The sequence below is a fragment of the Arctopsyche grandis genome, unplaced genomic scaffold (assembly GCF_051622035.1).
Source record: "Arctopsyche grandis isolate Sample6627 unplaced genomic scaffold, ASM5162203v2 HiC_scaffold_32, whole genome shotgun sequence".
NCBI classification, from domain to species: domain Eukaryota; kingdom Metazoa; phylum Arthropoda; class Insecta; order Trichoptera; family Hydropsychidae; genus Arctopsyche; species Arctopsyche grandis.
The window spans coordinates 777,476-789,679 of NW_027518437.1; the positions used below are offsets into that span (position 1 = coordinate 777,476).

Sequence of the window (12,204 nt, forward strand, 5' to 3'; positions counted from 1 at the left end):
CAACCTAACCTAACTATCACCGAAGTCAGAGAATTCGACATTGCCAAAATATCCACAAAAAGTTCTTATCCTACCAAACCTCACCCATCTGAACCTAACCATCACCGAAATCAAAGAATTAGACATTGCCAAAATATCCACAAAACGTGCTTACCTCACCATATTTAACCCAACCTAACCTTATCATCACCGAAGTCAAAGAATTCGACATTGCCAAAATATCCACAAAAAGTTCTTATCCTACCAAACCTCTCCCATCTGAACCTAACCATCACTGAAATCAAAGAATTCGACATTGCCAAAATATCAACAAAACGTGCTTCCCTCACCATACCTAACCCAACCTAACCTTACCATCACCGAAGTCCGAGAATTCGACATTGCCAAAATATCCACAAAAAGTTCTTATCCTACCAAACCTCACCAATCTGAGCCTAACCATCAACGAAATTAAAGAATTAGACATTGCCAAAATATCTACAAAACATGCTTACCTCACAGTACCTAACCCAACCTAACCTAACCATCACCGAAGTCAGAGAATTCGACATTGCCAAAATATCCACAAAAAGTTCTTATCCTACCAAACCTCACCCATCTGAACCTAACCATCACCGAAATCAAAGAATTGGACATTGCGAAAATATCCACAAAACGTGCTTACCTCACAGTACCTAACCTAACCTAACCTAACCATCACCGAAGTCAAAGAATTCGACATTGCCAAAATATCCACAAAAAGTTCTTATCCTACCAAACCTCACCCATCTGAACCTAACCATCACCGAAATCAAAGAATTAGGCTTGACAAAATATCCACAAAACGTGCTTACCTCACAATACCTAACCCAACCTAACCTAACCATCACCGAAGTCAGAGAATTCGACATTGCCAAAATATCCACAAAAAGTTCTTATCCTACCAAACCTCACTTATCTGAACCTAACCATCACCGAAATCAAAGAATTAGACAATGATAAAATATCCACAAAACGTGCTTACTTCACAATACCTAACCGAACCTAACCTAACCATCACCGAAGTCAGAGAATTCGACATTGCCAAAATATCCACAAAAAGTTCTTATCCTACCAAACCTCACCCATCTGAACCTAACCATCACCGAAATCAAAGAATTGGATATTGATAAATAATCCACAAAACGAGTTTACCTCACAATACCTAACCCAACCTAACCTAACCATCACCGAAGTCAGAGAATTCGACATTGCCAAAATATCCACAAAAAGTTCTTATCCTACAAAACCTCACCCATCTGAACCTAACCATCACCGAAATCAAAGAATTGGATATTGATAAATAATCCACAAAACGAGTTTACCTCACAATACCTAACCCATCCTAACCTAACCATCACCGAAGTCAGAGAATTCGACATTGCCAAAATATCCACAAAAAGTTCTTATCCTACCAAACCTCACTTATCTGAACCTAACCATCACCGAAATCAAAGAATTAGACAATGATAAAATATCCACAAAACGTGCTTACTTCACAATACCTAACCCAACCTAATCTAACCATCACCGAAGTCAGAGAATTCGACATTGCCAAAATATCCACAAAAAGTTCTTATCCTACCAAACCTCACCCATCTGAACCTAACCATCACCGAAATCAAAGAATTGGACATTGCCAAAATATCCACAAAACGTACTTACCTCACAATACCTAACCTAACCTAACCTAACCATCACCGAAGTCAGAGAATTCAACATTGCCAAAATATCCACAAAAAGTTCATACCACACCAAACCTCACCCATCTGAACCTAACCATCACCGAAATCGAAGAAATGGACATTGCCAAAATATCCAAAAAACGTGCTTACCTCACTTTACCTTATCCAACTTAACCTAACCATCACCGAAGTCAGAGAATTCGACAATGCCAAAATATCCACAAAAAGTTCTTATCCTACCAAACCTCACCCATCTGAACCTAACCATCACCGAAATTAAAGAATTAGGCTTGCCAAAATATCCACAAAACGTGCTTACCTCACAATACTAAACCCAACCTAACCTAACCATCACTGAAGTCAGAGAATTCGACATTGCCAAAATATCCACAAAAAGTTCTTATCCTACCAAACCTCACTTATCTGAACCTAACCATCACCGAAATCAAAGAATTAGACAATGATAAAATATCCACAAAACGTGCTTACTTCACAATACCTAACCCAACCTAACCTAACCATCACCGAAGTCAGAGAATTCGACATTGCCAAAATATCCACAAAAAGTTCTTATCCTACCAAACCTCACCCATCTGAACCTAACCATCACCGAAATCAAAGAAATGGACATTAATAAAATATCCACGAAACGTGCCTATCTCACAATATCTTATCCAACCTAACCTAACCATCACCGAAGTCAGAGAATTCGACATTGCCAAAATATCCACAAAAAGTTCTTATCCTACAGAACCTCACCCATCTGAACCTAACCATCACCGAAATCAAAGAAGTGGACATTGCGAAAATATCCACAAAACGTGCTTACTTCACAATACCTAAACCAACCTAACCTAACCATCACCGAAGTCAGAGAATTCGACATTGCCAAAATATCCACAAAAAGTTCTTATTCTACCAAACCTCACTTATCTGAACCTAACCATCACTGAAATCAAAGAATTGGACAATGATACAATATCCACAAAACGTGCTTACCTCACAATACCTAACCCAACCTAACCTAACCATCACCGAAGTCAGAGAATTCGACATTGCCAAAATATCCACAAAAAGTTCTTATCCTACCAAATTTCACCCATCTGAACCCAACGATCATCGAAATCAAAGAATTGGACATTGCCAAAATATCCACAAAACGTGCTTACCTCACTATACCTTATCCAACCTAACCTAACCATCACCGAAGTCAGAGAATTCGACATTGCCAAAATATCCACAAAAATTTCTTATCCTACAAAACCTCACCCATCTGAACCTAACCATCACCGAAATCAAAGAATTGGACATTGATAAATAATCCACAAAACGTGCTTACCTCACAATACCTCACCCAACCTAACCTTACTATCACCGAAGTCAGAGAATTCGACATTGCCAAAATATCCACAAAAAGTTCTTATCCTACCAAACCTCACCCATCTGAACCTAACCATCACGGAAATCAAAGAATTAGACATTGCCAAAATATCCACAAAACGTGCTTACCTCACAGTACCTAACCTAACCTAACCTAACCATCACCGAAGTCAAAGAATTCGACATTGCCAAAATATCCACAAAAAGTTCTTATCCTACCAAACCTCACCCATCTGAACCTAACCATCACCGAAATCAAAGAATTAGGCTTGACAAAATATCCACAAAACGTGCTTACCTCACAATACCTAACCCAACCTAACCTAACCATCACCGAAGTCAGAGAATTCGACAATGCCAAAATATCCACAAAAAGTTCTTATCCTACCAAACCTCACCCATCTGAACCTAACCATCACCGAAATCAAAGAATTAGGCTTGACAAAATATCCACAAAACGTGCTTACCTCACAATACCTAACCCAACCTAACCTAACCATCACCGAAGTCAGAGAATTCGACATTGCCAAAATATCCACAAAAAGTTCTTATCCTACAAAACCTCACCCATCTGAACCTAACCATCACCGAAATCAAAGAATTGGATATTGATAAATAATCCACAAAACGAGTTTACCTCACAATACCTAACCCAACCTAACCTAACCATCACCGAAGTCAGAGAATTCGACATTGCCAAAATATCCACAAAAAGTTCTTATCCTACCAAACCTCACCCATCTGAGCCTAACTATCAACGAAATTAAAGAATTAGACATTGCCAAAATATCTACAAAACATGCTTACCTCACAGTACCTAACCCAACCTAACCTAACCATCACCGAAGTCAGAGAATTCGACAATGCCAAAATATCCACAAAAAGTTCTTATCCTACCAAACCTCACCCATCTGAACCTAACCATCACCGAAATCAAAGAATTAGGCTTGACAAAATATCCACAAAACGTGTTTACCTCACAATACCTAACCCAACCTAACCTAACCATCACCGAAGTCAGAGAATTCGACATTGCCAAAATATCCACAAAAAGTTCTTATCCTACCAAACCTCACCCATCTGAACCTAACCATCACCGAAATCGAAGAAATGGACATTGCCAAAATATCCACAAAACGTGCTTACCTCACTATACCTTATCCAACTTAACCTAACCATCACCGAAGTCAGAGAATTCGACATTGCCAAAATATCCACAAAAAGTTCTTATCCTACCAAACCTCACCCATTTGAGCCTAACCATCAACGAAATTAAAGAATTAGACATTGCCAAAATATCTACAAAACATGCTTTCCTCACAGTACCTAACCCAACCTAACCTAACCATCACCGAAGTCAGAGAATTCGACAATGCCAAAATATCCACAAAAAGGTCTTATCCTACGAAACCTCACCCATCTGAACCTAACCATCACCGAAATCAAAGAATTAGGCTTGACAAAATATCCACAAAACGTGCTTACCTCACAATACCTAACCCAACCTAACCAAACCATCACCGAAGTCAGAGATTTCGACATTGCCAAAATATCCACAAAAAGTTCTTATCCTACAAAACCTCACCCATCTGAACCTAACCATCACCGAAATCAAAGAATTGGATATTAATAAATAATCCACAAAACATGTTTACCTCACAATACCTTTTTTTTTTTTTTTTTTTTTTTCCTATGCGTGGGAGGAGAAAATCTTCAATAAGACTCCCTCTAGTCCGCACTAGAGGGAAGTGTCAGATTTTTACTGACTAAAAAACTCCCCCGACTCACCTCACCCCTTTGGGGACCCCACTCGTTGGTGGATTGCTTCCGCAGGGGCTGATTTCGTCCTTGTTGGCTTCTCCTTTTTGTGCGGATCCCTCCTTTCCAGTTCATCTAGTTGACCCGCTTGGTTTCTGTTTCCTGAAAAACATTCATTTGCAGTATTAATCATAGGCTGGTAATAGTATATCTATATCTATGGGTTGACATCTATTCATTTCCTTCTATAAGTCTTTCCGCTTTCCTTAGCCGTTCGGCCTCCTCCTTCTGCTTCATGACGCTCCTTGCGAACTCTGCGAATGCTTCCCAAGAGGCTACGTCTTTAGTGATGTTCTGTGCTATGTCTTCAGTGTTGACCGGGGTGCTTTCTTCGAGTGTCGCTCTTTCAGATTCCCATTCAGGGCATACGAGGAGTGTATGTTCTGCGTCATCTCTGATTGATGCACAGTGGTGACATCCTGCTGTCGTTTCCTTTCCGATGCGGTTGAGGAATGCTCCGAAACACCCATGGCTGGTTAGTAGCTGGGTTGTGTGGTAGTCCGGTTTTGCGCTTTTCCTCCTTGTCCAGGCTGCGATTGATGGGATCAGTCGATGTGTCCATCTACCTTTGTCTGCGCCGTCCCAGCGGACCTGCCATTCCGTCATGAGCTCCGCCCGTGCCGTCGCTCTTACTTTTTTCGTTCCCTCCTTTCTTCCCTCGTATACCTTCTTTCTTTCATGTGCCAGTAGGTCGATGGGTGGTACTCCAGCAATAACCAGTACTGCGCACTCGGATACTGTTGTATATGCCGATACGATTCTCAGTACGCCCCTGCGTTGTACTCTTGCGAGGTATTTCCTGGTTCTCTCCACTGCCATGCTGGGCGCCCATATTGGTGCACCGTAAAGGATCACCGAGTGCACTACGCTGTTGAGTAGTTTTCTTCGGCATGGTTTGGGCCCTCCGATGTTGGGCATTAGTCGTCCGATGTTGTTGACAGCTCTTGCCGCTTTCTCCGCGGCATGCTCAGCTTGTTTCTTAAAGGTTAGTTTGTCATCTAGAATTATTCCAAGATAAGTCAAATACCTTTTTAGTCTCACGTCGTATCCCGAAATGGTGATTTTCGGGGGTTCGATTTTTCTTTTTCTGGTGAACAAAACCGCCTCGGTTTTTTGTGGTGCAAGCTGTAGTCCGGCTTCCGTCATCCAGTCGTTCACCAGGTCGAGAGTGTCGTTTGTGGCGGTCTCGAGGTCCGTTATTTTCCTAGCCACAACAATGATAGCTACGTCGTCTGCAAAACCCACCAGCTTCGCTCCTCCTGGAAGTCTTAATTTAAGAAGTGAGTCGTACATTATGTTCCATAATGTTGGTCCCATGACAGAGCCCTGTGGAACACCAGAGGAGATCTTGCGTTCTGCCAGTCTTGTGATCAGAACCCTCTCCGACAGGTAACTTCCTATTATTCTTACAAGGTAGTCTGGTATTCCACCGAGCTCCGATAGAGCCGACATTATTTTATCCCATCTGGCAGAATTGAAAGCATTTTTAACGTCCAGTGTCACCATTATGCAGTGACTGCTCGTTTTTAATGTTCCACTATGAGCGTCTTTTATTGTCTTTATGACCTCGGCTATTGCGTCTACCGTGGACCGACCGGGTCTGAACCCGTATTGCTGCGAACATAACCCGCCTTCCGTCTCCGTCGTCTTCGCTACTCTCTGTAATATGAGGCGCTCGAGGAGTTTGCCCAATCCGTCCAACATGCACAGTGGCCGGTATGACGACGGCTCCTCCGGTGGTTTGTTGCCCTTGGGTATGAGCACGAGTTTCTGCCTTTTCCATATTTTTGGGAATTCTCCGCTCTTGAGGCAGCTGTTGAATGTCCGCAGCAATGTTTTCGGGCAGACTTTAGCCGATATGCGGAGAATTTCATTCGGTATTCCGTCAGGTCCAGGTGATTTGTCAGTGGACAGCCGTTTTGTTGCCGAGTATAGTTCACCCAGTGTAAACTCTGGGATGTCTTCGGGCTCTATGATCCACGCTTGTGGTGTCGTCTCTTTGTGTGTAGGGAAAAGGTGTGAAACTATCGTTTCCAAATTTCCATCTCTGTTTAAGAAGGGAATTTGGCGGTGGCCGGACAGCTTACCACGGACCATACGATACGCTTGGCCCCATGGGTCCAGGTCCACCGTCGCTATGAGTTGTTCCCACATCAACTTTTTACTCCTCCTGATTGCGTAGGTGACTGCTCTTCTTGCTTCTTTGTGGGCTTCGCTTGCGGTTTCGATGGCCGTTTGGTCGTCTTCGTGGCCTGATCTGTGTCTTCGTTCAGTCCGGCAGTGCTCTCTTCGTTTTCTTGTGCAGGTTCTTCGCAGCTCTGCAATTTCGTCGTTCCACCAATATTGTGGTTTCCGTCCCACTCCACCCTTCTTCGGCATCGAGGCCTCGCAAGCCCGAGTGATCGCTGCCGTTGTCTCTTTGCAAAGTTCTGTTCCAGTTGTGGTATCTTGAATACGGCCACACTCGAACTTGAGCGTCTCTTCGCACGTTTTAGTGTCTAGCTTGCTGACGGCCCACCTTGTCGGCTCGGTCTTATGCGGGGTCGAATCGGTCGTTCTTGTGTCTCTTAGCTCGTATGAGATGTATTGGTGGTCGCTTAGTGTTGTGTCGCTGAGCACCTCCCAGTTGGTAATGCGGCCAATGGTGTCCTCGTCCGCGAAAGCGACGTCGACTATGGAGCCAGTGCTTCCTCTGACGAAGGTATTTGCACTTCCGGTGTTCAGGACATGCAGGTTTAGTCTGGCCATTGTGTCAGCTAGTAGGCGACCGCGCTCATCGGTGATAGGTGATTCCCACTCTGTAGACTTTGCATTGAAGTCTCCGGCAACGACCACTCGTCCTGTGCTCCTGCTGACGCTCGCCTCCAATTCGTGCAAAAACAGTACGAAGTCCGAGACCGAGGCGTTCGGCGAACAGTAACAGCTGTAGAACCGCACGCCCCGCACCCGAACCCAGACTGCACCTACCTGTGGTGTTCCTGCCTCTGTGATTATCCCGCTTCCGCGTGAGATGTAGATCGCCGAGCGCTGGGTTGTGTCGGCGAACCAATCTCCATTTAATGGGCGATGTTGTTCGCTTATTATTGTGATGTCAATTTTTTTCTCATAGATGGTCTGCAGGAGGAGGTCCTGCGCAGCCCTGCAATGGTTAAGGTTTACCTGGAGGACTCTTATTTTTCCATTTGCAGCCATTATGTTTGTGTCTTCCCCTTCCTCTGTCTCTCCAGTTCGGTTTTGTATGCAGGACACTTGGGTGTCCCTGCCATGTGCTGTGTGTCCGTGCCGCGGTCTTTGCAGACAATGCAGCACAGACTGTTCTCGCATTTGGCTGCTATGTGGCCTCCTTTACCACATCGGCGACACAGTTGGGACCTGTCACTTCCGCTGCAGGTGGCTGCCAAGTGTCCGTACTCCTGGCACTTGTAACAGCGGACCGCTTCTATGTGCTGTCGTACGCGGCAGTTTACCCATCCTACGCGAAGCTTACCTTTTTTTAGGATTGTACGTGCTTTGTCGCTTGCCATCTTTACAACTGCGACTCTTGTTCCGTTGTAAGTGTTGAATAGGCTGACCACTTCAGCCTCCTCGACTGTAAGCGTTCCCAGTACTGGTTTGAGGGCGTCCATCACATCTTGGCGCTCTTCTCCTTCATCCAGGTCCCGCACCTCTATCTTCACCATCGTCGTTAATCTCCTGACCGTTGTGTCGTCACCTAGTGCTGTTTTAATGGCGTCTGCTAGCGTTGTGGGGTTGCCGCCGTTCCTTTCCAGTTCCATTAGGATCATACCGTTCCGGGTTTTTCTGATGCGGTCCACCTGGCATCCAGTTGCAGCGATGTCTACGGTGGTTCTTATTTTTTTGAGAATATCCGCGTACGTGTTGTTATTACTTTCGCTTCGCTTCAGTGTTATCGCTTCGGTTTTTGGGCGCGGTATAGTCAGTTTGGGTTTTTTCTGCTGGACCTTGTTTTGTTGTTGTCGTTGCTGCTGCGTCTGCGGCTGTGGATACGGCTGTGGGCGCTGCTGCTGTTTTTCTTCCTGTTGCGCTTGCTCCTGTTCCTGTTGCTTCTGTAGCGGCTTCTGGGGCTTCCACTTTTGCTTCCGCTGCTGTTTCCGTTGGGTCTTCCACTCTTCGGTCTCGGTCTGAGTGTTTTTCTCTGTCGTCTCTGTCGCCGTGCTCGCGTCGGAAGCTTTAGATGCAGTTTTGTTGATTTTATTCTTTTTCTGCTCTTCCTCGGCTAGGCTTGTCACTAATCTGCGTACTAGGCTAATTTGGGTTCTAATGTTTTCCTTCGTGTTTTTGACGTTTGACACAAACTCCACGAGCATGTCCATTTCCACTTTTATTCTGTTTATTGGATCCATAATTTGTTGCTGTGGCTTTTCGTTGCTCATTGTCATTCATTTATTTATTTATTTATTTTAAACAGACCATTGTGGCTTAACAGGAATTCCTGAAGCGCTAAAGCCTAAAGTGCCACACTGGTCAAAAAAAAATATAACACAAAAAAGAAAAAAAACAAAATACCAATTAAACATAAACATAAATACATTCATACATAAACATGAAGAATAGCATTTATAATGACAGATAAAGTAAATGGACATTCATATCAGCAGATAATCCACGATGTGTCGTTTGTTGTGGTCAGCTGGTCTAAGAATCAGCTGTGCATGTAATGATGTTACGTCTCTCGCGTATGGGGGCAGGTAGTCACGCGCATGTTTGTCAGCTGTTCATAGTGCGAACTATGTATGTCGGCGGTTCGTTCCCGGTGACGTTTACTTCTTACGATTTTTTGTGGTAAAGATTTTTAATTGTGACCATAGATGTCGCTAGTGAATAAATAATTTAATTTAAGGTTTTGATCTTAATTGACCATAGATGTCGCTAGTGTATAAATAATTTAATTAAGGTTTTAATCTAAATTGACCATAGGTGTCGCTAGTGAGTAAATAATTTAATTACGGTTTTAATCTAAATTGACCATAGGTGTCGCTAGTGAATAAATAATTTAATTAGAGTTTTAATCTTAATTGGTTTTGCAGATAATTATTTATATTTGTTTATTTATTTGTATGAATGCCGTGTTGTACAGTAGGTGCTTTGCAACGATCGTCTGTGGCAAGCGGCTCGCCGGCGCCCCCACGATTTGACAGCTAGTCAGCTGATCGTGTTCGTGTCGCGATCGAAACCGGCGTGGTGTAGTCAGATGGTCTAGGAATGTATTGTATTGTATTGTATTACACGTAATATTACAACAATTTGCGGATGTTTCACTGGCTTTATTCACAGTGTAGCCACCTTTGCCTGAGGCAGGCGTGAAATATAATTGGCTGTCACGCTATTTGACAGCTAGTCAGCTGATCGTATTCGTGTCACGATCGGAACCGGCGTGATGTGGTACAGCTGTTCAAGCGATGTATTGTATTGTATTACACGTGATATAACGACGATTTGCGGGCGTTTCACTGGCTTTTTTCACAGTGTAGCCACCTTTGACAGTGACTGGCAGCTCCCCGCGCCCCCGAGAAATGTCAATGGTTGTCGCGCGATTTGACAGAAAGTCAGCTGGTCGTATTCGTATAGCGATCGGAACCGGCGTGCGTGGTCAGATGATTAGCGATGTTGTGTTACACGCGATATAACGACAATTTGCAAAGTGTCAATTATTATTATCGCTATGTGCGTGGTGTTTCGACAACTGTCGGTGTGTTATGGGTTGTGTGGTAGTTATAACAACGTGGCGGCCTGGTTATTTTTTTTTTTTTTACATGCAAACACACAGCCTCTCCTACCTCCTTCAGATACGTCTGATACTACTGGCACAGACGCAGTGAAGTGCCAATGGCCCCTCCTGACTCCTAGTTGCGACTCCTGGCTTCTAGTAGCGGTAGCGGTTCTGGACTGTGTAGACAGCCGGCGTCGGTGCTCGGCCGAGAGAGCGCGCACAGACACGTCCACTCGCTCCCACTGTCCGCGCGCTACTCCTACCTCACAATACCTAACCCAACCTAACCTAACCATCACCGAAGTCAGAGAATTCGACATTGCCAAAATATCCACAAAAAGTTCTTATCCTACCAAACCTCACCCATCTGAACCTAACCATCACCGAAATCAAAGAATTGGACATTGCGAAAATATCCACAAAACGTGCTTACCTCACAATACCTGACCTAACCTAACCTAACCATCACCGAAGTCAAAGAATTCGACATTGCCAAAATATCCACAAAAAGTTCTTATCCTACCAAACCTCACCCATCTGAACCTAACCATCACCGAAATCAAAGAATTAGACATTGCCAAAATATCCACAAAACGTGCTTACCTCACCATATTTAACCCAACCTAACCTTATCATCACCGAAGTCAGAGAATTCGACATTGCCAAAATATCCACAAAAAGCACTTATCCTACCAAACCTCACCCATCTGAACCTAACCATCACCGAAATTAAAGAATTCGACATTGCCAAAATCTCCACAAAACGTGCTTACCTCACAATACCTAACCTAACCCAACCTAACCATCACCGAAGTCAGAGAATTCAACATTGCCAAAATATCCACAAAAAGTTCATACCCCACCAAACCTCACCCATCTGAACCTAACCATCACCGAAATCGAAGAAATGGACATTGCCAAAATATCCACAAAACGTGCTTACCTCACTATACTTTATCCAACCTAACCTAACCATCACCGAAGTCAGAGAATTTGACATTGCCAAAATATCCACAGAAAGTTCTTATCCTACCAAACCTCACCCATCTGAACCTAACCATCACCGAAATCAAAGAATTAGGCTTGACAAAATATCCACAAAACGTGCTTACCTCACAATACCTAACCCAACCTAACCTAACCATCACCGAAGTCAGAGAATTCGACATTGCCAAAATATCCACAAAAAGTTCTTATCCTACCAAACCTCACCCATCTGAACCTAACCATCACCGAAATCAAAGAATTAGGCTTGACAAAATATCCACAAAACGTGCTTACCTCACAATACCTAACCCAACCTAACCTAACCATCACCGAAGTCAGAGAATTCGACAATGCCAAAATATCCACAAAAAGTTCTTATCCTACCAAACCTCACCCATCTGAACCTAACCATCACCGAAATTAAAGAATTAGGCTTGCCAAAATATCCACAAAACGTGCTTACCTCACAATACTTAACCCAACCTAACCTAACCATCACCGAAGTCAGAGAATTCGACATTGCCAAAATATCCACAAAAAGTTCTTATCCTACCAAACCTCACTTATCTGAACCTAACCATCACC

At 43.6% G+C, this 12,204-nt stretch overlaps 1 protein-coding gene across 2 annotated transcripts; it reads right to left on the reverse strand.

Moving 5' to 3' along the window:
- Window positions 1-8,085: 8,085 nt before the first annotated feature.
- LOC143921899 (uncharacterized) lies at window positions 8,086-10,893 on the reverse strand. 2 transcript variants are annotated; one of them, XM_077445215.1, is made up of 2 exons: window positions 10,700-10,893; window positions 8,086-9,382 (listed from the first exon to the last, which is right to left on the reverse strand). In XM_077445215.1, the coding sequence occupies exon 2, from the start codon at window positions 9,299-9,301 to the stop codon at window positions 8,093-8,095; it is 1,209 nt and encodes a 402-aa protein (XP_077301341.1). In that variant the 5' UTR covers window positions 9,302-9,382; window positions 10,700-10,893; the 3' UTR covers window positions 8,086-8,092. The 2 variants fall into 2 exon arrangements, with proteins under 2 accessions (XP_077301341.1, XP_077301340.1); XM_077445214.1 differs by having other exon boundaries at window positions 10,676-10,891.
- Window positions 10,894-12,204: the final 1,311 nt, after the last annotated feature.

Bases quoted from the DNA above. Each gene is read 5' to 3' on its own strand.
- LOC143921899 (XM_077445215.1), bottom strand. From the start codon at position 9,301: ATGACAATGAGCAACGAAAAGCCACAGCAACAAATTATGGATCCAATA.